The 27500-nt window shown below is 40.5% G+C and overlaps 2 protein-coding genes across 15 annotated transcripts in view; one reads left to right on the top strand and one right to left on the bottom strand.

The window, feature by feature from the left end:
- The window catches only part of LOC144085316 (potassium voltage-gated channel subfamily KQT member 2-like), a 30575-nt gene extending 25623 nt beyond the window's left edge, over positions 1-4952 (top strand). For 5 of the 10 annotated variants that reach the window (XM_077614501.1, XM_077614511.1, XM_077614455.1 and 2 more), the window contains 3 exons: positions 2-70; positions 3339-3429; positions 3519-4952. In XM_077614501.1, coding sequence (XP_077470627.1) covers positions 2-70; positions 3339-3429; positions 3519-4289 — 931 coding nt within the window. In that variant the 3' untranslated portion in view covers positions 4290-4952. The remainder of the gene's footprint in view (position 1; positions 71-3338; positions 3430-3518) is intronic. The other 5 variants (XM_077614482.1, XM_077614528.1, XM_077614520.1 and 2 more) reach the window with 1 other exon arrangement.
- A 1086-nt stretch (positions 4953-6038) lies between these two features.
- Positions 6039-26889, bottom strand: slco4a1 (solute carrier organic anion transporter family, member 4A1). 5 transcript variants are annotated; one of them, XM_077614578.1, is made up of 15 exons: positions 26398-26888; positions 22675-22751; positions 21048-21361; positions 20304-21002; positions 19423-19513; positions 18963-19084; positions 17363-17474; positions 16829-16983; positions 15192-15444; positions 13962-14127; positions 12605-12783; positions 12387-12451; positions 10622-10770; positions 8701-8864; positions 6039-6755 (listed from the first exon to the last, which is right to left on the bottom strand). In XM_077614578.1, exons 3-15 carry the CDS (start codon positions 21214-21216, stop codon positions 6704-6706), a joined length of 2376 nt encoding a protein of 791 aa, XP_077470704.1. In that variant the 5' UTR covers positions 21217-21361; positions 22675-22751; positions 26398-26888; the 3' UTR covers positions 6039-6703. The 5 variants fall into 5 exon arrangements, with proteins under 5 accessions (XP_077470704.1, XP_077470694.1, XP_077470669.1 ...); XM_077614568.1 differs by having other exon boundaries at positions 13962-14124; positions 20304-21361; positions 26398-26889; XM_077614543.1 differs by having other exon boundaries at positions 20304-21361; positions 26398-26887.
- Between the last annotated feature and the right edge of the window lie 611 nt (positions 26890-27500).

The following is a 27500-nucleotide window of genomic DNA, read 5'->3' as shown; positions in this document are numbered from 1 at the left end:
GGATAGATATGATTGTTGGGGCCCCTCCCCCGTCAACACCTCGTCATAAGAAGTCCACTGAAGGTCCTAGGTTAGGTCCATAGATTTGCCGACTTCCCAAGCGGCCGCAGATGCTAACTTAGCTTAGTCGTTTTAACGGAAGGACCCCCACTTGAGTTCAAACCACTTGAATTGTTTCATTTATATTTCATTTCATGCGTGCAGACACATAGGAATATGAAATATAGATGTTTTTTTTATATATCGTACCAAAATGGAGGCAATTTTGAGTCATGTGATTGTGGCCTGACTCAGGTGGGGTTGCTTTGCTTGGTGTTGAACTGGACGACAGACAGAACAATCACCTCCAAACCTTCACGTTGAAATAGTAACCACGCATGAAATCACAAAGAAATATGCCAGGGCATGTTCTCACATTTACTAAGAACCGTATTGGAGGAATACGGATGAAAAAATTGATTGTTTTTTTGGGGGAAGTGAATTTTTTATTTGTTGTCGTCAGTTAAAGTTTTGTTTTTTTGTACATGTCGTCCATTTAAATGGGAGTGTGATGGAATTTTTTTATTTTTTTATTTTTTTGTTGTCAGTTAAAGTTTAGTTTTTTGGTAAATGTCGTCCATTGAAATGGGAGGGTGATGGAATTTTTTATTTTTTATTTTTTGTTGTCAGTTAAAGTTTTGTTTTTTTGTAAATGTCGTCCATTGAAACGGGAGGGTGATGGAATTTTTAATTTTTTGTTGTCAGTTAAAGTTTAGTTTTTTGTAAATGTCATCCATTGAAATGGGGGGGGTGATGGAATTTTTTATTTTTATTTTTTTGTCGTCAGTTAAAGTTTTGTTTTTTTGTAAATGTCGTCCATTGAAATGGGAGGGTGATGGAATTTTTTATTTTTTGTCGTCAGTTAAAGTTTAGTTTTTTGGTAAATGTTGTCCATTGAAATGGGAGGGTGATGGATTTTTTTATTTTTATTTTTTTGTCGTCAGTTAAAGTTTAGTTTTTTGGTAAATGTCATCCATTGAAATGGGAGGGTGATGGAATTTTTTATTTTTTTGTCGTCAGTTAAAGTTTAGTTTTTTGTAAATGTCGTCCATTGAAATGGGAGGGTGATGGAATTTTTTATTTTTATTTTTTATTTTTTGTCAGTTAAAGTTTAGTTTTTTGTAAATGTCGTCCATTGAAATGGGAGGGTGATGGAATTTTTTATTTTTATTTTTTGTTGTCAGTTAAAGTTTAGTTTTTTGGTAAATGTCGTCCATTGAAATGGGAGAGTGATGGAATTTTTTATTTTTATTTTTTTGTCGTCAGTTAGTTTTGTTTTTTGTAAATGTCGTCCATTGAAATGGGAGGGTGATGGAATTTTTTATTTTTTTGTCGTCAGTTAAAGTTTAGTTTTTTTGTAAATGTCGTCCATTGAAATGGGAGGGTGATGGAATTTTTTATTTTTATTTTTTATTTTTTGTCGTCAGTTAAAGTTTAGTTTTTTTGTAAATGTCGTCCATTGAAATGGGGGGGGGTGATGGAATTTTTTATTTTTATTTTTTTGTCGTCAGTTAGTTTTGTTTTTTGTAAATGTCGTCCATTGAAATGGGAGGGTGATGGAATTTTTTATTTTTTTGTCGTCAGTTAAAGTTTAGTTTTTTTGTAAATGTCGTCCATTGAAATGGGAGGGTGATGGAATTTTTTATTTTTATTTTTTATTTTTTGTCGTCAGTTAAAGTTTAGTTTTTTTGTAAATGTCGTCCATTGAAATGGGGGGGGGTGATGGATTTTTTTATTTTTATTTTTTGTTGTCAGTTAAAGTTTAGTTTTTTTGTAAATGTCGTCTATTGAAATGGGGGGGTGACGGAATTTTCGGGGGGGTCGTCAGTTATTTTTTTATCTTTTTTGTAAATGTAATATAGTCGGTAGGTATCGTAATTAGTAATTCATATCAATCGGTGTGGAATTTTGGAAAAGTTTTTGTGAGAACATGTTGCATGCAAAGTGTTGCATTTTGAGCCTCATTCTACACTATCCAATCAAAATCTGTTTTTTACTGGGTATTTTGTGCATGTGTTCACTGGTGTGCACATCTGGGATCCACACATTTCTCATTTGGAAATAAATACTCACTTCATTTTGAGAAACAGTGGAAGCTCAAAGGTCCTTCCAGTCCAATTTGATTCGTCTTTGGAACAAAAAAAAAAGGAAATACAGTAATCCCTCGAATATCACGGTTTCACTACATCGTGGATTTTGTTCTGGTGGAAAAAAATGTTTTTTTAAGTTCATAAAAGTGTGAAAATCCACGCTGAAACTTACTACTAGGATTCAGCACCGAAAAAAATATATAATAGGGGTGACCCTTTGCGATTTTTCGATTATTGCAGCCATGTCTGGTCTTCATTAACCGCGATATTCGAGGGATTACTGTAGTTAGACATATCTTCAGTTATCTAAAGAGATTTGTTGCATTTTCCCACCATTTTAATCAGTTCTTAATGATCTTACAAGCAATTACAAGTCAATATTCATCATAATATTTCCAATTGAATTTGCGTTAACCACAGCTTTAAACTACTACTATTGCTACATTTAAAAAATGACTTCTATTATCCTATTTGCAGTGGAGAAGGTCATAGATTTTATTATTATAATATTGTCATATAGATAACAAAAAAACACTTAGCTTTTGTTTTTTGAATCATTTTGTGATCAGTGTTTTGATAAAACCTATTTTTGCAATTGAATCAGTCATGAAAATTTATTTTTTTTTAAAAAATATGACTAAATAATACATTGTACCTATATAGTATAAAAAATAAGAGTTTCCACTGTAGTTTCAAGATGTTTTCATATTTAATCCATTGTCAGCATGACATCCAAATCAATTCCTCCATTTCATATCTTAATCATCTAAATCAATATTTGCTTGTCTTTTTCAAAGGTAAACTGTGTGGAATTTTCTGTTAACAAACAGGCTTACTTAATCTTTTTTATTTTTATTTTTTATAAAGGCAAGTGAATAGATATTTCTGCTGTCCAAGGAAAAGTACTGTATTTTCTGAGTTGTACTTTTTTGTGCAATCTATGATTTTCTTTGTTTTCTTTTTGTCTTGTGTTCGACTTATATTTCAATTTTTTGCATTCTTTGCCGAGTGCGACTTATACTCAGGTGTCACTTACAGTCCGAAAAAAAAAAGATTGAAACTCCCCAAATTTGGAGATTCATTAATTTAAACATTTTCTTTCCTTCAAGCATTTTTCTAGACCAGAAAATCCACAACTTACCTCACACTTTCTTTCCGAACCGTTCAATATCTCTAACCTCTGATCTGACATCTCCCAACGCTTATTAGAGTTGACCAAATAGTCGGTAAAGGTTCAAAAGGGGACCCGGACCCCGACGACACCAGCATGATGGGACGGCTGGTCAAAGTGGAGAAACAGGTGAGGACGGCCTACCTTATCGGATGGACGAGAAGTGCTTCTTTTGGAATAGCTTTTTCTCCGCCGCGGACGTTCTTTATCCTCTGCAGGTATTCTGCATGGACAGAAAACTGGATTTTCTGGTCCACGTTTACATCCAGCGCTCGGGCATCTCCCGTTCTGAAACGGAAGCCTTCTTCAACGCCAAAGAACCGTATCCACTCCCGCCTTACCACAGCCCCGAGGAGGCCAAGGAGAAGAAGCAGACCCTCCAAGAGGAGGAGGAGAAGCAGACGAAGGCGTGTTCGGCCGGGGATAACTCGCGGGTTGACCCTCTGTCCGCGGAGAACGCGGCGGGGTCCCCGTCCGACGGCAACAGTCGACCTTCTACCTCGTGGCAGCATCAGCTGCAGCACCCCGTCAGCCAGCCGGCGTGGAACAGCAGCGTGGCCAATAGCCCTTCGCCCCTGGCCGGGAACGCCTCCCCGGAGCTCTTCCGGCTCCCGGCGCCTCCGGCCCACGAGCGCTCGGGCCAAGAGAGCGGCTCGGCGAGCAAACGGCGCCAGCGGAGGCAGCGGCGCCGGCCGCACGGGGCCGCCAACGCCGTTAACGCCGGCAGCGACACGTCCCTCTCCATTCCCTCCGTGGACCACGAGGAGCTGGAGCGCTCCTTCAGCGGATTCAGCATCTCTCAGGCCAAGGAGGACTTTTTCGGGAGCTCCTTCTTTCCGGGATCGGCGGCGGGAACGGAAGCTCCGCCTCCCCGTTTGGCCAAGGTGAGGCCCCTTCTAGCGGAGGGCGAATCCGACACGGACTCTGACCTTTACGCTCCGTCGCCTCTTTCCTTCACCGGCGAGGCTTCCTGGTGTGGACTCAAGTAGCCCCGCCCACAGGGGGCCAGGTGATGTTCTCTAAATCTGTTGGATGGGTGGGTGGTGATTCACCAATCAATGTTGGTGTTCGCGACGTGCCCTTCAACGCTGTCTCTATAACTCCAGATAAAAAAAAAACAATCAAATTTGCAGTTTACGTTAGCAATTTTTCAAATTGGGGTCAAAGGTCACAAATCCAAATGAAATATGGCGGTGTTACTTACCAATGTTTGTCTTGACATTGTCCAAACTTGGTTGAAATTGTTTTTTTAGAGGGGATTTAAGTGCCATTATCATTATTTATTACAGAATATCTCCCCATGGCAGCCCAGTGGATGAGTGGTTAATCTGTCGGTCTTGCAGCTCTGGGGTCCTGGGTTCGAATCCAGGTCGGTTTACCTGTGTGGAGTTTGCATGTTCGCCCCGGGCCTGCGTGGGTTTTCTCTGAGTACTCCGGTTGCCTCCTACATTCCCCAAAAACTTGCAAGGTAGGCTAATAGGACACTCTAAATTGCCCTTGCATGATATGTAAATATTTGATTTGCGTAGCTCTTATTAAGGTTTTTTTGGTTAGAGGTGTTCTGATAAAAAACTGTTGCATGTTAAACACACTTTTTATTACTTTCTCAGGGTGTCATTTCTTCCTGATGGCTTGACTATTCATTTTTCACAAGTGGTTCGCAGACTCGAGTTTGCCTTCCGCGTGAATGAAACTTCTAAAAGAGAAAATGCAATCAAAGCCAACTAAGGAATGGGAATATTTTCCACAGGATCGTTTAACCGAAAAAATGTACCTCGTTAGAGCCCAAAGTCAGCAATTGTTGCAAGTCAAAGGTGTGTGTATCCATAGTAGCACTAAGAGCATGGGATCTAAGGATGTGAGGAAGGGAACAAAGCATGTTCTCAAGCTCCTTAACAGCAAAGCAGCCCCACTGCGACATGACGATAACGCGGATAAAATGACTGTTAACGGCTTAACGGATCCAAATAGAAAAAAGACAAAACAAACACTGGCATGTTTATTCGTAGAGAAAGGGCTGACTTTTAAGCCCTTCATGTAATTAATTGAGTCTTCCTCTTCAATAATAAAACTTTTGTACATCACCCAAAGTGCTTGTTTTCTTTGGCTCACAACAATAGGACAGTTACATCGGAAATTAGCTTTCTATGCTCTGCCTTGCAGTTTTGGGATTGAGAGTTCGATTTCAGGTCAGTTTTCATTATGTGGAGTTGGCATGTTGTGTGGGTTTATTCTGGGTATTCCAGTTTTCCTCCCACATCCCAAAAACATGCACGCTAGGTTAGCTGATTGGACACTCTAAATCAAGGGTGTCAGACTCGGGTTGGTTCGCGGGCCGCTTTAACGTCAACTTGATTTCACGTGGGCCAGACCATTTTAGATATATTTAGATTATTATTTTTTAAATGGATTAAAAGCCCTGAATATTCAGTTTTTTTATACATCTAAAACAATGTTTATTTTAGCTTTTTTTAATATATTTTAGATTTGGCAAAGTGATTTTTGAACTAAAAACACAGAAAAAATTGATTAAAAAATTACAATTATTGATTTAAAAGGGAGAAAATTAGGAAATATAATATACATCTATATTCTCCATTTGAATTTGATCCTAAAACAGAAAGTCGGCACTCATCATGTACTTTCCCGGGCCACACAAAATGATGCGGTGGGCCAGATTTGGCCCCCGGGCCGCCACTTTGACACGTGCTCTAAATTGTTCTAGTCCACACGCAAAGCACATTTTATGTGAACTTTTATTTTAGAAACACATTATCCTTGAGTCATTGCATAAAAATATATTCCAATTCAGCTGTAGCTTCCATTAAAAAAACAAAAACAAAACAATGGACCCAAAGCAACGACCAAAAGAAAGCACAGCGAACCGTAAGTACGACACGAACGACAACGGACAACATTTTGTTCCAAAAACAGACCAACGACAATATGGAGCAGCATTCCTTTTAACATTAAAAAAAAGGGAACGTGACGTGTCGTATCTTACCGCATAAATTCCAGTTTTTCCGACAACAGTTGTGAAAAATTGTAATCCGTTATGGCACATTTGTAGTCACATTTTCTATTGCAGCTCATTTAAAAAAAACTGCTTGAATGTTTTTTAAAATATTAATTAGTAGTTTTTCAATGAAAAATCAAGCATTACCACCTCAATCTCAATCAAAATTATGGCCAAACAAATGAAATAATGACTTCGAATGATCTTAAAATAATAACCCAATGGCCTACGATGAAACAAAATCGAGCTCGTCTCGTGCTTAAAGATATCAAAAAAATGCAAATGTGCTTTTACGTTTTTACGTGTGTTTGAAGTGCCGACGTTTAAAAGTGCTTTCATAATGTGACCTACTGTCTGAATGGAATTGACGTGACTTCCGGAAGAGGATCATGGCTGTATTTGGAGGGAGCACTTCACCAAGCAGTCCTGTCTTCTGGCACTGAGGTATGTATAGTAGACACAAGCAAGGTCAATTCTTTCAATTTAAAACATGCAAACTATCGAAATACAGACGCTCCCCTACTTACGAACGAGTTAGGTTCCGAGCGATTGTTCATAAGTTGAATTTGTTTGTAAGTTGATTCAGTGCTATATTTTGTATTATAATTCATGTTTAAGGCCTATGTAAGTATATTGAAGGTTTATATAAGTGCATTTGTATGTTTAAGGCTTGTATAAGTAACACGCATTGGTTTGTACTGAAAATTTTTTTTTTAATAAAATGGAGAGAATATGTACGGTACTGTATAGAGAGAGAGATCTGTGTATTATAAACTGGCTGAAAGAAGCGATCTAACGACGATTGCACAGTTTTCTTCTTTTTTTCATCATAAATGATGCGGTAGCACTGTATGGCATCATTCAATTGATTTGCAAACTTTGTGCAACGTTCAATATTTGGGTCCTGCTGCTCGATCTTTCTGTTTATAAATGGTACTGACGGTCGAACGATTCAAGTTGTATTCCCGTCCCGTGCAACGCTCACCACTTTGTCACGCGCATCAAGCTTCATTATTATTGCCACTCGTTTCAAATGAAATGGCTTGCCTCTTCCTTGCAACTCCCTCAATAGAAGCCTTTCGCTTTTTACCAACCATATTCAATAATGGATGCACGAGATATTTAATGATACAAATGAAAACGGTTCTTTGCGCACTGGAGATACGTTCACGCACTTCCGCATTCCAACGAATTGGACAGAAGAAGGTAGATGCTGGGTGAGCTGAGCTGTCACAGCGCCAGGCGTCGGTATTCGCGGCGGAAAGAAGCACTACTCGGAAAAAAATACAAAATCGAACTTACGAACATTTTTCGACATAAACGCAATTTGCAGACATGTTCGTATGTACCGTTGTTCGTAAGCCGTATGTTCGTAAGTAGGGGAGCGTCTGTATCCACATTTTTTGGGGTCATTTCTTCAAATTTCCTCTCATTCCAATCTTTGCCTTTTTACTTGGGTTTCAACTTTAGCTACTTCTCCTTGATTGGAACAGACTTTTTCGAATTTTTAGGATTCTTAAATTTTCACGACAATCCACGGCAGGGGTCGGGAACCTTTTTAACGAAGAGAGCCACAAACAATTAAAATTTTCCAATGTTATTCCTTGTGAGCCATACTACGAATTTAGTCAAAATACATACATGTAAACGAGTGCCTTTTCATTTTTTTTTTTGTAATTTCACCACTTTTAAAGTGGAAAAAACTGAATATTTTTTCAAAGATTCTTATGCTGTTGCTAATCAATAGGAGGATGCATTCCAGAAGAGTCTACTGCAAAAGAAAATGAAGATTAAAGCAGTTTTAGATGTAATATCTCAGTTCTGTCACCAGCGATTTCCATATTTTAGCTCGCAGGTTAGCAACGAGCCAGATGCACCCATCAAAAGAGCCACATGTGGCTCCCGAGCCATAGGTTCCCTACCCCTGATCAACGGGAAGGTGGCAATCAGATTTACAATCTTTGCCGTTAAGTAAAAGATAATCAATCTGATTGTAAATCGATTACTACGATGGCTCTGGATGTGACTACAAATTCTTGGTCGACATTCCCACTGGAATGTTTGCAATTGGCTGTCCAATGGCTTTGTAGAATTCACACACGCACTGAAACAAAACTTGGTAGCGGATATGCATGTTAACATTTGGTAACAGCAAAGGCAATTAGTTTAAAGACAAACTCCGCTTTCCTTCCGTCGACATTCATTACGCGTCTAAATGATTGCATTCCGTTCATTCCCCTTTACCCGATCGTCCGTCTTTAAAGTGATGTTTAGGTCAAACGGAGTGGGGGAAAAAAATAATCTCCAAGTAAGCGAGAGAAGGCCGAAGGTATCCGAGAAAGCACCGAGACTCAGCGAATGAAGACTTTTTTGTTTGTCAAAACCTGGCATGCGGGTTGACGATGACCCCGTCCGTAACCAGGTGGGAGGGAAAGTCACTCTTGTCACCACAGGTGACGTGGTCACTGCTTCCTTGGCTGCTTTGGGGCGAATCTGGAGGAGGTTGGTACAAGATGCTGGCCAGCATGAAGAAGATTGTCCCCAAAACCTGGGAGGAACAAAAACCAGTCAGAGGTGCCGTATTTTCTCGCATATTAGCCGCATTCGCCTATAAGCCGTCATGACCAGACGTTTGGTAGAACGGACGTTTGGTCGCCGGGTTCGCTCGCTGTCAAATTATGACAGAGATTACTCTTGATATTAGATATTTAGATATTAAACTAACTCTCTCTCTCATGATTATAATTTTGAGAGCTGGTTTCAACAGTAACAATCCGGCGACCAAACGTCCGTTCGACCAAACGTCCGTTCGACCAAACGTCCGTTCGACCAAACGTCCGTTCGACCAAACGTCCGTTCGACCAAACGTCCGTTCGACCAAACGTCCGTTCGACCAAACGTCCGTTCGACCAAACGTCCGTTCGACCAAACGTCCGTTCGACCAAACGTCCGTTCGACCAAACGTCCGTTCGACCAAACGTCCGTTCGACCAAACGTCCGTTCGACCAAACGTCCGTTCGACCAAACGTCCGTTCGACCAAACGTCCGTTCGACCAAACGTCCGTTCGACCAAACGTCCGTTCGACCAAACGTCCGTTCGACCAAACGTCCGTTCGACCAAACGTCCGTTCGACCAAACGTCCGTTCGACCAAACGTCCGTTCGACCAAACGTCCGTTCGACCAAACGTCCGTTCGACCAAACGTCCGTTCGACCAAACGTCCGTTCGACCAAACGTCCGTTCGACCAAACGTCCGTTCGACCAAACGTCCGTTCGACCAAACGTCCGTTCGACCAAACGTCCGTTCGACCAAACGTCCGGTCGACCAAACGTCCGGTCGACCAAACGTCCGGTCGACCAAACGTCCGGTCGACCAAACGTCCGGTCGACCAAACGTCCGGTCGACCAAACGTCCGGTCGACCAAACGTCCGGTCGACCAAACGTCCGGTCGACCAAACGTCCGGTCGACCAAACGTCCGGTCGACCAAACGTCCGGTCGACCAAACGTCCGGTCGACCAAACGTCCGGTCGACCAAACGTCCGGTCGACCAAACGTCCGGTCGACCAAACGTCCGGTCGACCAAACGTCCGGTCGACCAAACGTCCGGTCGACCAAACGTCCGGTCGACCAAACGTCCGGTCGACCAAACGTCCGGTCGACCAAACGTCCGGTCGACCAAACGTCCGGTCGACCAAACGTCCGGTCGACCAAACGTCCGAGTACCATAACCCGTATCCTTAAAATTGCCTTAAAATTTTGGAATTTTACAATTTCCCTCGTATAAGATGCCCCCTGATGCACAATTTTCACCTCCATATTTTAATAGGGAGTACAAATGTGTTACTTTGAAGGGAAAATAGTTTGTTAGAAAATACAGTAGGTGTATAAACTAAAATCCTTTTAAAAACCGAAAGACCAAAGAACAGTTTTGCGACAGCCTTCCATTTTGTATGTCACTTAGAAAATATATACACTACACATTTGTAAAGAAAATGTTACAGCAGATGGTGCTCTTGTTCAAATGTCCAATTCCAGATTGACCGTATTTTTGCACTATAAGGCGCAACAAAAAAAATCTCAAATTAATTATGGTAATTATTTATATGAGAAACACATTTTAAAATAGACCATTCATTAGTGCCGAAAATAAATTGCCTTGCCTTTCAAACCCCCGAACCTGGACAATGCTCGTTGAGACTCTGGATTGACCCAAAAAATGTGTGCAGTCTTTTCAGATGCGTTTTCACGTTGAAATGATGGCTAGATGTTTTCAAGAGATTAAGAGACCTTGCTGTGTGTCTACCTTGTATATGACTCCCACAAGGAGTGTGTATTGGCTCATGGCAGAGTTTTGATAGAGGTAGCAAGAGCCCTGCTCCCCACACTGATCCTGCCACAGCAAACAGGAGATGTCAATCATGGATCCAAATGCGATGGGCCCGGGAATACCACCTGCGAGGGAACAGCAACGGACAAATCGAGTCGGCTAAAACAGCAGTGTAAGAATTTAAGAGTTTAAAACAAAACTGCAATGTTGTCAGCCCAATAGCATACGTTATATCTGCCTAAATCATTTTTGGGCCAAATTGAGACGTCTGCATACGTATTGCATACCTGTCAACCTCGTCCAATCGCTCCCCTTATTAATGATTGCCATTCCCCTTATTAAGCGATTACAAACCCGTACAAATACAACGCGACACATTTACTCACATAGGGCGCACTTAAAAGTCTAAAATTTTCTACAAAGTGCTCAATCAGTCGGTGCACTAAATTCAAGATTCTGTAGATGTCGCTATATGACGCTAACAGCTTGACTGTCTGGGTACATTGCTTGCTGACGCGCTATATTTATATAGTGAAAAGGCAGACAGGTGAAAGGGGCATGTGGGTGATGCATAACATGCTCAAAGCATGACAATATTAGCAGTTGACGTTTTTGTCCAGATTTGAGCCGAAATGGATGAAACGACATCACTTTTTACAAAAAAAAAGTATTTTTTTTTACATGATCAAAAGAACGTAGAAAATACTGGAAAACGTATAAATTGACAGGTATGGTATTCTGACTGTCGGGGGCGAAAGAAGGAATGTGAACGGAGTTGAGCAAAGTGCAGTACAGTAATCCCTCGAATAACGCGGTTAATGTAGACCAGACATAATTGAAAAATCGCAAAGTAGGGTTACACTTATTGTTATATTATTACTTTTTTTTCATCAGTGCTGAGTCCTATTATTTTAATTATTATTATTATTTTTTAAAGTTCATAGAAATGTGAAAATCCACGCTGACACTCGCAAGCGGAAGACAGGGGAGTGGCTTCCGCTTGCGAGTTTCAGCGTGGATTTACAGTTCTATGAACTTTAAAAAAAGTTAATAATAATTAAAATAATAGCGGATAAAAATTGCGATAAGTGAAGTCGCGATTATCGAGGGAAGACTGTAATGCACATGTGTCAAAGTGGTGGCCCGGGGGCCAAATCTGGCCCGCTGCATCATTTTTTGTGGCCCGGAAAAGTAAATCATGAGTGCCAACTTTCTGTTTTAGGATCAAATTAAAATGAAGAGTATAGATGTATATCACATTTCGTGATTTTCCCCCTTTTAAATCAATAATTGTAATTTTTTAATCCATTTTTCTGTGTTTTTACTTCAAAAATCTTTTTGTAAAATCTAAAAACATATTTAAAAAAAAAGCTAAAATAAACATTGTTTTAGATCTATAAAAATGAATATTCAGGGCTATTAATCCCGTTCTTTTAATCAATTTATTTAAAAAAAATCAAAATCTTATATCTAAAATGGTCCGGCCCACATGAAATCGAGTTGACGTTAAAGTGGCCTGCGAACCAACCCGAGTCTGACACCCTTGCTGTAATGGATCGAGGAACTGGTAAAAAAAATCTCTGATTTTACGTCAAAATTAGAAAAGCATATGGTTTTTTATGTAGTGTATGAAAGAGCCACAAAGTAGAAAGGGAAAAACCCAGTGGATGGACCCCTTAGCGTGCCGCGTCCCGCATGTTTGACACCCTTGCTTAAGCATGACGGTATTCATGAAACTTACCAAATGTGCGCACCACAATCCACTGGATACCAAGTCCAAAGGATCTCTGGCTGTCTGGTACGCACCTAAAATAGTAGTTAGTCTTCATCAATATTACAGAGACTTGGTCTCAAGATACCGTGCAGAAAAGCCAGAAATAAAAATGGAGAGTTCTGACAGCTCTTGTCAAGAGTCAAACTTGATGCCACAAACCAGACCGCTACACTCGATAACCTCACCTGAGTGTGGCAGTGAGCGCCGGGATGCTACAGAGGAAGGTGAAGAAGATGGCGAAGAAGAGGAAGGAGAGGAAGGTGGACATGTGGTGGCAGGTGCTACTACACTTTCCAGCCGTAGCATATCCATTTGGGTCCAAGGAAGCGTTCTTTACATCCACACAGCTGCATCCAGAGTACACCTATGCAAATGCCACAAATTGTGCCTTTCTTCATCCTCCTATTTATTTATTTAGCATTCTATCCATCGTAATATTGGCGAAACGTTGACCAGTACAGTGGTACCACGACCTACGATCAGCTCTACCTACGACATGGTACGATGAAAATTTCGATAGAATAATTCGCCCTAGATACGATCAAAATTTCGAGATGCCACCAAGCTAGGTGGCCATGACATGAGAGGCTGTTTATCATTGTAGCGTGCTGTCTTTTTTTGCCGCATCCCTTTCGTGTATAACAGATATCTACGAGCACTGAACGATTTATTCAGACGCGTTTCTCCTACACATCGACCAGGAAACGCACAACACGCATGAGCGGGCAAAAAGAGGGCTTTCTGGGTAATCAAGTATACTCGTGCACAAAACACCGATAGCCAATGGCACCCATTCTCAGAATAAAACTTCATTACCCACAATCAATACGTGGGTAAGCTCAGCTGTTGCTTGTTATTCCTTCCTTAGCCTGTTAGCTACCGCGATGGCTCATTCAAGACTACTTCTCGTTGGCAAGTGGTCGTGCGTTATCCTATTGTGAGGACATTTGTGTGCATCATTTTCGGAATATTTTGAAGGGAATACAACAGCAAACAGCCCATCGATAGCGAACGTGAGGGTGGAGGCGTGGCAAACAGCTAACCCGGCCAGAACGAAGGTAAAAAAAATAATACAAAATTAGAATTCAGTTTTGTGTAAAGTTACATTAAACATATGTTTGAGTGTGTCTGTATATATTAATCCAAGTTAATTTAAATGTGTTTGTTCGTTTACGAGTGCGTTGTTGCCGTGGATAAAGTCCCCCCACCGTGACCCTTAAAAAATGAAAAAAGGGAAATATCCTTACTATACATGGTCTTTTTTAATGAATAAAAGCCTACTACACATGGTCATTTTTTAATCAAATAAAATCCTTACTCCACCTCTCAAGTCTCATAGATCAACGTAACATAATTTCCTGCTGTCAATATGTGGGTCAAGCATAGATGCATTTTATTCCCGTTAATAGAAACATTTTTAGGATCAATGAAGTCAAGTTTTGACATTTATTTCCCAGTGGTTGAGAGTGTAGTGGAGAGAATTGACAGATAATTTGAATGAAACGTTAAGAAACCCCCCGTAAAATGAATGTGGTGCTGTACCTTCTTGCCTGTGGAGTCTTCAGTGTGGTTGATGGAGGTGCAACCGGCATGGCAGGGGGAGTAATACATGATGTTGTCCGAGCCACACACTGGGTTGTAGAGCTCGCGGACACAGCCACAATGTGCGTTGCAGACCACTGTTAAGTCCTCTGCTACAGAAGAGCTGCTGAAAGAATCGCATCAATAATGGATTAACGCTCGTTTCCGTTTGTTTTGTCTGTGTGAAATTGAAATAGCTATACCTCAACTTACGAAATTAATTGGTTCTGGAACTTGTATTAGCATTATTCGTTCCACAATATAGTTTTTTTGTGGCAGAAGATCCGAGTCTGTAGAAAACCTACGTAAGCCCAGGAGAACATGCAAACTCCACACTGTGAGGACCTGCCTCGGATCGAGCCCTCAACCTCGGGTTTTCATCAGATAGACCACAAGTGTCAAAGTGGCAACCCGCGGGCCAAGTCTGGCCTGGCATCTTGTTTTGTGAGGCCCGAGATAGACTTTCTGTTTTATAATCAAATTCACATAAAGACTATAGATCAAGGGTGTCAGACTCGGGTTGGTTCGCGGGCCGCTTTGACGTCAACTTGATTTCACGTGGGCCAGACCATTTTAGATATAATATTTAGATTTTTTTTTTTATAAATGGATTAAAAGAACTGGATTAAAAGCCCTGAATATTCAGTTTTTATAGATCTAAAACAATGTTTATTTTAGCTTTTTTAAAATATATTTTTAGATTTTACAAAATGATTTTTGAACTAAAAACACAGAAAAAATGATTTAAAAATTACAATTTTTGATTTAAAGGGGGGAAATCAGGAAATGTAATATACATCTATAGTCTTCATTTTAATTTGATCCTAAAACAGAAAGTCGGCACTCATGATTTACTTTCCCGGGCCACACAAAATGATGCAGCGGGCCAGATTTGGCCCCCGGGCCGCCACTTTGACACGTGTGCTATAGATGTATAGGGAATATTTCCTGTGTTTCCCCTTTTTAGATCAACAATTGCAGAAGATTTGTCCAAAAATGATTTATCGCTCAGCACGATATCAGTTCATTAATCGATTCATTTTGGCAGTCTACTTGGAAGACATAACGGCCCTCCGGATGGAACCAAAACTACGACGTGGCTTGCGACAAAAAAATGAGTTTGACGCCCCTGAGCTAAATCAAGAGGGGGTAGTCACGAATTTTGTTGCATACAACTAAGTAGTTGCTTACCTGTTTCCTGGATCCAGATTATTGGGTTGGTCGTAAAGCTCTTTAGGGTTCTTGAGAGCAGACTGATAAGGAACGGTGATGCCAGCCATGGGTGCATTGGGGCAGTGGAAGAGAAAGATGAAGATGGCGGTCAGACTGACTATGGCGGAGATCATGCAGAAACGAATGATGCTTCGGCAGCGGAGGTTCAGTTTCTTTACGATGTAGCCCCCCAGGAAGGTGCCCCCACCTCCTGCAGGTACCACCATGAAGCCTGGAAATATTAATAAGGGAGAAAAAAAAAACCTAAGTACAGAGTCCTAAAAGAGCTCCCATCCACAGAATGAATGAGAATATTATCCACATTGCCATCCTTTATTGGACGTTGGGAATACATGGTTTTGCTTTTAGGCTGTCGGGGAACTGGGATTAAACCCTCGATCTCAGAACCGTAAGGGCGACGCTTTTAACCACTCGGCAACTGGGCCGCCGCAATTTGTATTGGTGCAAGTTAAAAGGTATGAACACATCAAGGCTACTCGTGTCTGGCGAGTCAGAGTACATTTAACCGTGTGCGGTCGTTTGGTCGCCCGGACCCAAACAACGGGTGACCAAAAGACCGGGGACAAAACAAGGTAAAACAACACGGTCTACGCATCAATAAAAGCCAACTATGGCCAAGAGCAGTTTCACTGAGCCGACGTGTGAGTGTAGAAGAGTTTGTATGTACATGCGTTGTCCCTTTAAGAAGCTACGGCAGTCAGGGTCTTAACAAGTTCTCCAACAAAACACAATAAAAGTACGGGAAATTTGGAGCTTTTCTTTAGCCTAATAATTACTAGGGCATTAAGTATGACTAAATAGTCATTCGCAGTTTGTATTTAGGGAATTTGAGCAACGATTTAAATGGTAATTATCAATAACCTTCTGGGCGACCAAAAGACCGGCGACCAAACGACTGAGTATCACATTTAATTAGGTAAGATGGCGGCGCCCTGAGCGAGCAGTAACAGGTACAATAGTTTTTTCACGTTTTATGCGAGATATGGTTTTTTTTTCTTGAATTTCATTCATAGATGTCAAAATATATTTTATTTGGCTTTTTTTTCGTGTTTCTCTTATCTATTTTGAAATAAATGACTGTATCGGCCGCATTGTCTTGCGTTATGGCGTCTCGTCGATGTCACATTGCAGTTTTGTGCATATCGTCTTTTTATGCGCATATAAGCCGTACCCTCGATTCAGTCATCATTTTTTGTCCGACAAATACGGCTTATATGCGAGTAAATACGGTAGCCCCCAAAACACAGACCCCAAAGCTAAGCCTGAGAAATGACTGACAAGCCGGAGCAGTTGCCTTTTGCTGCGTTAAATTCCCCTTTTGAGCAGAATTGAGTGCGGGCATGGGCTAACTATTCCAGAAAGGGATGCATTGGGTGCGGGTTTTCGTTCCAACCCATAAGAGGAAACCTTTCCACCAATCTGGTGTCTTAGAAGTGCAATCAGTGGATGGCAGTCAGGTGCTTCTTGTTCCAGCAGAAACCTCATTGGTTAAACTGTTAGTGTTGGATCAGTTGGAACAAAAACCTGCACCCACAGCGGCCCTCGAGGACCGGCTTGCCCAACTCCACCCGGTGGGAAATTGCTTTGTCACTCACCAAACCACGTGGCAGCTTCAGAGGCGCTGAAACTGAATTGAGACTCCAAGAATTTGGGACCAAAAGTAGACATGCCAGCAATCAGGGTGGCTTCGGTGGCACCAGCCAAGCACAAAAATAAGAAGGTGGGGTTCTTTAGGAGGAGCAGTACAGATCTATAAAAAAACAAAAGGAAAAATTATACAGGCAATGTTGGAAAGTGCCATATTGTTTGGGGAATGTGGCGTTACTGGATGGGCGATTAAGGCCCGGCTCTGTGAATGAACTTTTTTTTAATTAAACCCTGCTGCTCTAATACCAACAGGCAGCTCTGAGCCATTCTTAGTGCACTAGCATTGCTATGGCACGACGTTGGAAGAGATGTGATGTTATATAATGTGCCCTGATTAATCACTTTGGATTATCTGAACTAATGTTAAACCTTGAAACTAATGAAACTGGAAATGCTTTCATTCAAAAGCCTTTTTTTCCCCAAACAATCAGAAATTTAAAAAAAATCTTGAGGGTTCATGTTGTACAGGCTCACGTACTTACTTTGGCATGTCTTTGACAGATTTTCCAAACTGAGGGTCACAGGCTGTGTTGTGACTGCCATCTTTGAGCTGGTGGGCCTCAGACACCCTCATGGCCTTATGCTCTTGAGAACCTAAAAAGATGCACATCGAATGACTTTTTGCACGGCAACGCGCTCGTAACATAACAAACTAATTTAAATGAACGTGGATTACGATGCAGACACTCAAAAATCAGTTTAATCTAACCTTACACTAAACTTAATTCTAATTTTGTTTTACATTTTGATACCTTTCTTCTCCCGGGTTGGCTCTATTTGCCCCGCCTCCACCCTGACTTTCAGATGCAATTTATCGTGGGTTGTTTGCTTTTGTCTTCCCTTCAAATATTCCCAAAATGATACACACAAATGTCCTCACAATAGGATAACTCACGACCACTTGCCAATGAGAAGTAGTATATACTCCTCTCGTATTAGCGATCGCTACGCCATTCACGCTGACTAACGGGAAGAAAAGAAAAACCCTGAAAAAAATGCAATGCTCCGCCCAGTGCTCGTAGAGACATTCCAGGAGGGAGTTGCGACGGGAAAGACAGTGCCCATGATATGGGCAGCCTCTCGCGTCTGCTGTATGCTTGTACAGACACTCCCCTACTTACGAACATTCGAGTTACGAACAACGGTACATACGAACATGTCTGCAAATTGCGTTTATGTCGAAAAATGTTCGTAAGTTCAATTTTGTATTGCGCGCCTTTTTCCGAGTAGTGCTTCTTTCCGCCGCTAATACCGACGCCTGGCGCTGTGAGAGCTCAGCTCACCCAGCATCTACCTTCCTCTGCCCAGTTCGTTGCAGTGCGGAAGTGCGTGAACGTATCTCCAGTGCGCAAAGAACCTTTTTCATTTTTATCATTAAATATATCGTGCATCCATTATTCAATATGGTTGGTGAAAAGCGAAAGGCTTCTATTGAGGGAGGTGCAAGGAAGAGGCAAGCCATTTCATTTGAAATGAGTGGCAATAATAACGAAGCTTGATGCGCGTCAGAAAGTGGTGAGCGTTGCATGTGAATACAACTTGAATCGTTCGACCGTCAGTACCATTCATAAACATAAAGATCGAGCAGCAGGACCCAAATATTGAACGTTGCACAAAGTTTGCAAATCAATTGAATGATGCCATACAGTGCTACCGCATCATTTATGATGAAAAAAAGAAAACTGCAATCGTCATTAGATAGCTTCTTTCGGCCAGTTTCTCGTAAATCTCTCTCTCTCTAATGTATGTATAAAGTACTATATGTATTCTCTCCATGTTATTAAATGTTTTTTTCAGTACAAACCAATGCGTGTTACTTATACAAGCCTTAAACATACAAATGCACATATATAAACCTTCAATATACTTATATAGGCCTTAAACATAAATTACAATACAAAATATAGCCCTGAGCAACTTACGAACAAATTCAACTTATGAACAATCGCTCGGAACCTAACTCGTTCGTAAGTAGGGGAGCGTCTGTATATCAAAATCAAGATAAATATTTGCCCGAAATTGCTCGTATGTCGGGGCACTCGTATGTCGAGGTACCACTGTACACGCATGGATCATGAGTACCTGGCAGCTGTCTTGGGTAGCCCAGGATGGGAAACGCCACCAACAGTGCTGCTGCTCCTCCAACGAGAAAGCCGATCCACCATGCACCAACCCACAAAGGGTTCTCTGGAGTCATAGTTGTCCTTTCACCGGACATAAATATACAAATTACTGTAAAGATAAATTCTCTTAGCCATTACAAGGAGTGTAAATTTGCTCATGACGAACGGTAGCAGGTAAGAGAAAAGGTTGCTGATGGCATACACAGAAAAATGTTGTGTGTACAATAATATGTTTTATGTTTAAGAAAGCCTATCTGTTTTTTTGGTATGAATTCACAACTATATTGCACTTGCGGCGCCTCTCCGACACAAAATATGCACATTTTAAGCTACAACAGAAAGTTCTGTCACTTTAGATTGAGTTCCAGGAAAGAAAATGTGACTGTCCAAATGCACACAAACACAAATGCGCCACTTACTTGAAGTTGATCTCAGTGTAAATGTTGAGGAAGTGACCGCCGAGCAGATAACCGGCTGCCGGTCCCACAATGGCTGCAGTATAAAAGATCCCTGGGGGCAGAAATTCAATGCATGGGTGTGACACTTTTACTTTCATCTTCCGTATTAATAACAGTCATATCCTGTTTTAAGATAAAAGTTTCATTTTCTTCTGTATCTACCCTTTAAATTCCATTACGTAGCTTTGACAAAAACAGTGGCAACTTTAAAAATGCCAAATTACCGTATTTTCACACCTATAGGGCAAACTTAAAAGTCTAAGTTTTGCTCTAAAAAGGTCAATGCGCCTAATAGGTCGGTGCGCCTTGTTTATGCACTAAATTAAACATTTTGTATGACCCTGACCGCTTGACTGACTGGTTTCATTGGAATGGATTGTCGATGCCTGGGCCAAAGTGCCGGCAAGCACTGTAGTTTGAGCTTTCGTCAAAGCGGAATCACTATTACGAAACCCCACGGTGACAACTCTGACTCTGACAATGAGATGGTCGCCCACTTAGCTGAACTCTTTACATTGGATACAGAAGATGAGGAGTTTGACAGATTTGTAGATGTTTGAATACTTTGCCTTATATTTTCCCGAATACACATTACGCCAATAAAACAAAATCAAACTCAGTTTTGCGCTTGCCTTTTTGAAAACATACGCTAGCATTTATGCTAACATGTGTCATGCTAGCACAACAATAGCAGCGCGTCCTTTGAATCGAACAACCTTTTGTATTGACAAAAAAACAGAAAATACTCCCACAACTTCCAGGTGGTGCGTTGTATAGGTGTGAAAATACGCTAGTTGCTATTATGCTAGGAACTTTTTGTTCGTGGACATCATATGACTCACCGGTATAAACGGGCCCGTAGCTGGACTTGACGTTCTCGTCCAAATACGTAACTCCCAGCGTGTAGAGAGGCGTGGCGCCGACTCCATGGAGCAATTGTCCCAGCATGAATACAAACCGATAGTTGGACAACCCCCCAACTTCTCGGTCCTGACAAGAGGTCCTGTTCTGGTTGCCATAGCATATTCCAGTTTCCTCGGTCAGACTGACCTGGTAAGGTGGCGTGGTGAAGTGAGGCAAGGCGAAGACCAGGGAACCCAACGCCATGAGGAGCACCCCCCAACCCAGCCAGTGGGGCTTGTGGCCCGTCCCGCCAAAGTAGCTGACAAAGGCTAAACAAATGCAGGCGGCGATATCGTAGGAGCTAGCGATGAGACCCGCTTGGTAGCTTCGCAGGTCGAAGCGCCTCTCGATGGTGGTCACCACGGTGTTGATCAAGCCGTTGATGATCATCCCTTGGAGGAACGAGGCCACGCACAGAAAAAACAACACCCAGCGTGGCGTGTTGAAGACTTGGATGGTTTTGGGGGTCAGCGCCCCCCAGCCGCAAAGGTGAACCGACTCTGTGGGCGTTTCATTCGATGTGATCTGCGACTCTGCGCCAGGGCTCGTTTGCTTCCCATAGATTTGTTCTGGAAAAGTGGAAGCTCCGGTGAAGATGCAGGGTCGGACGGGAGCATCGGCGCGTCCGGGTCCTGAGTCTACGAGGTGAGAGTCTACGGGGCTGGGCGTGTCCAGAGAGGTACCTCTGCTTAAAGAAAGGCCATGAAGGTCAAGGAGCTCCTGCCTGGAGCTGAAGGAGGCGTCGGCACCGAGCATCGTCTCGGGCTGAGATGTGAGCGAGGATGGGGAAATGTGATTGGGTAACAATTTAAGCCAGTGGGGAAAAAATTGAAGAGTGTCAAATTCAAACATATGAGGTTGTTAATCCAGTAGGGGTGGGAAATTCAAAGACTTCTTGTGTATATATCCTGTCCGTCCACCAGGCTGAGATTGTCTTAAGGCTGTCCTGTCTGGTGCTTCTTTATAAGGCAACACTTGTGGGTCGACTCATTGCATCCTTTAGAAAAAAAAACAATCATTTATGAAGAAATACAGTAATACATCATTTATTGTGGTGAATTTGGTACCAAGACTAACCGCGATTGGTGAGTAATCGCGATGAAGAGGCAAAGAAATACCATTGGAATGGGAAAGAAATCATTTGTAGCAATAAAAAAATGCATAAAAACATGCCTGTCTAATTAAAAATCATTTTTAAGGGTACTTTTTTTTCAAATAAATTTTCTTACAGTTTAACGAACATTCCTCTACTAAGCATTTTGGGACAGTATTTTTTTATGAGCTTCAAACAATAATACTTTTTATTTTTCTTTGCCAGGAAATTTTACATTTTAAATCTCATACTTGTATAATGACAATAAAAGCATTCAATTCAATTCAAAATATGTCATTCACGATCTTGGGAACCAAATCAAGTGTTTTAGGGGGAAAGGAAAATCATTCATGAGCAAAGATTATACCATTAAAATGTATTTTTAAAATGTACTACGTAATGTATCCTCTTAACATGTCATAATAGTCCAAATTGTCAGTAGGAGTGAATGTTTTTTGTCTTAGCTTAGCCTACAATTGGACGGCAAGTACTTCACAAAACCTTCGTGAGGATAAGCAGCGTGAAATATAAAAACACGTCCCGCAAAATTATCGTTTAAATATCAAGTATCATCACGCACTCACGTATAAGCCGCACCCCGCGTATCAAAAACGAAATGGCAAAAGGCTAAACCGCCACCTGGAAATCTGAACCACGACACTTGTGATGAGTTACGGTTATCAACAGCAGGAAACGAGGACTACTTACCATTCCTAGCTAAGAACGTCGTGTTGAAAAAAATAAAATAAAAAATCCAATTCATGTTTTGTGTGTCCTTACAAACTCGCGGGTTGAAAAAACAAAAAACAAATCCTACCTCCATTCCGGATGTGAAATTGAACAAATATGTCCGAATAATGACTTGAAAAGAAATACATTCTAAGCCCATCTCAGAAAGCCTCTTATGGGCGAGTGCTGTGCCAGCACATCAGGACACGCCCAGGGGGAGGGGCTATGCTCACGTTGTTGCTAAAACATAATCTACTTGCAAGATAGTGCTTTAATGCCCTAAATTCATTTTCTGGGTTGTCAACTGGAGCCTATCCCGAGGGCTGCAGACAGACTAGCCATTCCTAGATATAACATTTTCCCCACAAGAAAAATAAAATCATAAATATTTTTGGGGTTTCCATAGAGCTGCCAGACATGCTTTTTTGGTTTTGATATTTGCCGTTTTGTTTGTGCTTTCAGAGTGAGATCAGAGCGAGTCAACAAACCTTTTATCTTCACAGCGGGAACCGCTTGGCTTTGGTGGCTAAGAAGGTCTTTCCAACTCCGTGAGAAACAAAGGCTTCTGAAAGCAAGGAAACAAGTCTTGAGGTTGTGCATCTCGATACACTCCACACATGGTAGTTGCCGACAGTCACTTCTGATTTGAGACTTTTTAAATGTGATGCTGCGAACCCAGAAGAGAGGATGTACAGTAATCCCTCGAATATCGAGGTTAATGTAGACCAGACATGGCCGCGATAATCGAAAAATCGCAAAATTGGGTTGGATTGGATTGGACAACTTTATTCATCCCGTATTCGGGAAATTTCATTGTGACAGTAGCAAGAGGGTGATAAGACAGAACAACAAAGCAAAAGCACAAAGTACAAAGCAAATCAAAGTAAATGGGATCATAAAGAATCACCAAATCAAATCATTAAGACAGAAAAGCAGCAAAAACACAAAAACGAGCAAGAGTGGACGGAGCTACCGCCACTGGCTGCCACTTGAACGGCGCCATCTTGGTTGCAGATACAGACTCAAAAAGACGTTGTAAAGTTGGACAAAATCCCCTATAATAACTTTTTTTTCTTCAGTGCTGAGTCCTATTAGCAAGAATGGCTTCCGCTTACGAGATTCAGCGTGGATTTTCACATTATGTACTTAAAATACTTTATTTTTAATAATAGTGGAAAAAAATCGCAAAGTAAGTAACCCTAACCTTGACCGTTTAAAAAAATAATAATAATAAATTCTTCTGAGCCGAGTCCCAATAGCAAGAGTAGCTTCCGCTTACGAGTTTCAGCGTGGATTTTCACATTTTTATGAACTTTAAAAAAAAAAACTTTTTTTATAATAGCGGGAAAAAATCGCGAAGTAACCCTAACCTTAACCCTTTAAAAATAATAATAATAATAAAAAAATATTCTGTGCTGATTCCTATTAGCAAGAGTAGCTTCCACTTACGAGATTCAGTGTGGATTTTCACATTTTTATGAACTTTAAAAAAAAATACATTTTTTTTGTAATAATAGTGGAAAAAAGTCGCAAAGTAAGTAACCCTACTCCTAACCCTTTAAAAATAATAATAATAAAAAATTCTTCTGTGCTGAGTCCTATTAGCAAGAGTAGCTTCCGCTTATGAGATTCAGCGTGGATTTTCACATTTTTATGAACTTTAATAAAAAATTAAAAAATAAACATTTTTAATAATAGCAGAAAAAATTGCGAAGTAACCCTAGCCCTTTAAAAATAATAATAATAATAAAAAAAACCTTCTGTGCTGAGTCCTATTAGCAAGAGTGGCTTCCACTTACGAGATTGAGCGTAGATTTTCACATTTTTATGAACCTAAAAAAAAAAACAGAAAAAAAATTATAATAGCGGAAAAAATCACGATGTTGGGTCACCCCTATTATAACTTTTTTCCCCCCTCAGTGCTCCATCAGTAACAAGAGTGGCTTCCGCTTACGAGATTCAGCGTGGATTTTCATATTTTTATGAACTTAAAAAAAAAAAAAAACATATTTAATAATACCAGAAGTAACCCTAACCCTTTAAAAATAATAATAAAAAAAAATCTGTGCTGAGTCCTATTACCAAGAGTAGCTTCTGCTTACGAGTTTCAGCATGGATTTACTGAACTTAAAAAAAAAATTATAATAGCAGAAAAAAGAAGTAGTGAATTTTTGATAAGTGAAGAGGCGATAATCGAGGGATTACTGTTATCTTATTCCATCTTTTACATCATACTGTAATATCTCGGAAGGTAGCATGTGAAAAGATACCTTACCTTTGCTGGTCCTTTTGTGTCAGTGTTGTTTTTATTCAACGACAACAAGCATGGTAAATCAGTCTCGTGTCAGTTTACACTTTTGCACGCCGCAGAGCTTTTCTTCCTTTTTTTTTTTCTTTTTGGGGAAAAATTGACCTGGTCGGACTTTGGCACCCAAGTGATTTTTTTTTTTCTTTTTGGGGAAAAATTGACCTGGTCGGACTTTGGCACCCAAGTGATTTTTTTTTTTTAGAACAAGGCAGAGCAGGTAAAGAGATTTATTTTAGTGTTATCATTATTATTTATAATAATGCCTCGTGCAAACTGTTCTCCCAGTTTGGCCTCATCTAATTTTTTTTTTTGTGAACTGGGTCAGGCAATCACATTCAAATTAAACTGCATTAGTTCTGCACCGTGGTTATTGCCACAGCAACTGAACAGAATAATAGCCTGTCCTAGCAACAAAAGTAATATTACACAGTATTTCTTCAATTGGAATCTTGCAAAAAAATTAATTAAACACTTTAATTATTATTATCTGTATGCATGACCACGTATTTGTTTTCCTCTTTTTAAATTTACACTAGAAAAACTATTAATAACGTAATCTTGTCTTGTGACTACATCATTCATCTATGAATGATGGGTGAATGACTACTTATGTTGTTGACGACTTATGTCGATGTATTATTGATTATTTATTATTATTATTTATTGATTATTTATTTGTGCACTTCGTGGTGAAGCTTTTAATCTCATTATACTTGCATAATGACAACAAAGCATTCAATTCATTCACATGTCCAATAAGTAAACTGTTGCTATTTGTCCGCATGAAATATGTATAGTTATGTCCACATTACTACTTAAAATGAGTTTTTTTTAACCATTCTTCATGAAAATGAAGTTTCATCTGATTACCATATTTTCTCGCATATACACTGTATTTATCTCTAAAAAATGCGGATTATATGCGCATAAAAAAAGACTTGACATGCAGGAAACTGCAAGCTGACAAAGACGAAACGCCACAACGCAAGACAAGGCGGCTGATACGGTCATTTAATTCAAAATAGAGAAAAGATAAACACTTTTCATACAATGATTAACCAATATTGATCCTTCTGATTATAAGACGCACTGCCGGCTTTTGAGAAAATTGAAATCTTTTAGTTGCGCCTTATAGTGCAGAAAATACGGTACTTACCACTCTTGTAACGCAAAAAAATGTAACTCAGATCATCTCTTCCCCATTAAAATAAGTGAAAATGATATCAATTGACTATTGTCCTAATTAAATACTTACTATACCGCTGTCTGTCTATTTATAGATACCGCATGCTAAATCAAGCTACACACATACAAATACGCACACACACCTGCAAAGACGGGAAACACCCTCGCGTTCTCAGCCATGCTTTGACAAAAAACACAATATCACCCCTTAAAAACGCAATAGCAACAATTTTAAGACATATTAGCAATTATTTTAACACATGTTAGCAATGATTTCAAGACATATAAACGTCCACTAACCGCTGCCTTACAATTAATATGGAGGTCCTACTGCGCCTGACGTAAAACATTAATACGGCTTAATATATCACCAAATTTTAAGACATATAAACGTCCACTAACAGTTGCCTTACAATTAATATGGAGGTCCTTTTGCGCCTGACGTAAAACATTAACACGGCTAAATATAAAACCACTCGGTGCTTACGTGTGTGTATTTAAATATTTAAATATATATATTGAAAATAGCGTGGCTTTCAGCGAACGCGTTACAGCAAGTGGAAAATAAGACGCTTTTTGTTCGTTTTTTCGGGGGGTAGCGAAGCCGACACAGGTCGCATGCCGGTGGGCATGTTTACTGCGGATGTCCGTCCACCTCTCGGCAGCATCCGCGCCCAAGCGACTGGAACGTTTCCCCCCTTGCTTTAAAGGGGCTTACCTTGAAAAGACCCTCGATATTCAGGGCGTCCCCCCCGGTTCTCGCGACGTGTGCTTTCCTGAGAGAATGATGAGGGTGCGGGTGTGCTGGCCCTCGACAGCCGCAGCCGTGCAGGGGACGTCCGTGATGAGCACGTTGCCTCCTCGTGAAAGTGTAAAATATGGCGGAGGCTTTGTGACACGGTGACACCGTCGCTGCAATACGTACAAAGTGCTTGGGGTTAGGGTTTATAATTATTGGTAATAATATTAATGAGAATTATTATGATTAATAATGATGTTCATCACAACGGAAGTCATGTTTCGCGAGTCTTTTTTTGTAGCGTTTAGTGTCGTGCTAGCAAACGCAGCTGCAACTAAGTGCGGCAACGTAAGGCGATGTAACCGTTAATCTACTTTGAATAGGATGTTGAAATTCAAAGTCAATGAACGATTGGATAAATGAAAGAATTGAATTAGTAAAGAGAACAAAGCAATAAAGTAAAACTGGGTTTAAAGCTGTCAAAGGGGTTTTAGTGGCACGCGAAAAAAATGATGATGGAAAAGGTTGAATTCGGGCGAAATTTTGTTGCACGCCTCAATTCAACACTAGATGGAGCCATACTCACTTAAACGCTGACTCTCAAATAGCTCACTTTACATGTAAGATGTCACTTGATTAAAAAACGTTTTTAATACCTCGCTACCTGGAATTAAAACGTATTTTTTTCGCATTATTTAATGTACAGAACATGTCAACAACTTTGAAGATGTCTTTTTTTGTGTGTGGAGACAATAAAAAGTCCCCCAAAAAACCAAAATGTCAGCGTGCTTAATTATTCACCCCTCCGAATTATGTCATTTTTATTATTTTCAAATCTTTTTTATTCCTCCCTTATACCATGTAAAATTATTTATAAATTTAACATCCAAAACCGTTTTCCATTTACACAATAGATCACAATAAACATGGATTTGCTACCAGAATGATCCTTCAGACGTACTTCACGTACTTTCACCACAAGAGGGCAGTGTTTCTCAGCTTTTTCCCTTCTACAACACACGTAATAGTACATTGCATTAAAATCAAAGGAACAATGGAGTGTTAAAGTGTCAAAAAACGTC

Source organism: Stigmatopora argus, chromosome 1 (assembly GCF_051989625.1).
Source record: "Stigmatopora argus isolate UIUO_Sarg chromosome 1, RoL_Sarg_1.0, whole genome shotgun sequence".
NCBI lineage: Eukaryota > Metazoa > Chordata > Actinopteri > Syngnathiformes > Syngnathidae > Stigmatopora > Stigmatopora argus.
The sequence above is the reverse complement of the archived record's forward strand: the minus strand, read 5'-3'. Positions and strand labels throughout refer to the sequence as shown.

Bases quoted from the DNA above. Each gene is read 5' to 3' on its own strand.
- slco4a1 (XM_077614543.1), bottom strand. From the start codon at position 21,216: ATGTTTGAATTTGACACTCTTCAATTTTTTCCCCACTGGCTTAAATTG. The intron at 14,128-15,191 runs GTAAGCAACTAC...CGATTCTTTCAG, and splicing joins AATCTGGATCCAGGAAACAG to CAGCTCTTCTGTAGCAGAGG. The intron at 8,865-10,621 runs GTAGACACACAG...TGTTCCTCCCAG, and splicing joins TTGTGGGAGTCATATACAAG to GTTTTGGGGACAATCTTCTT.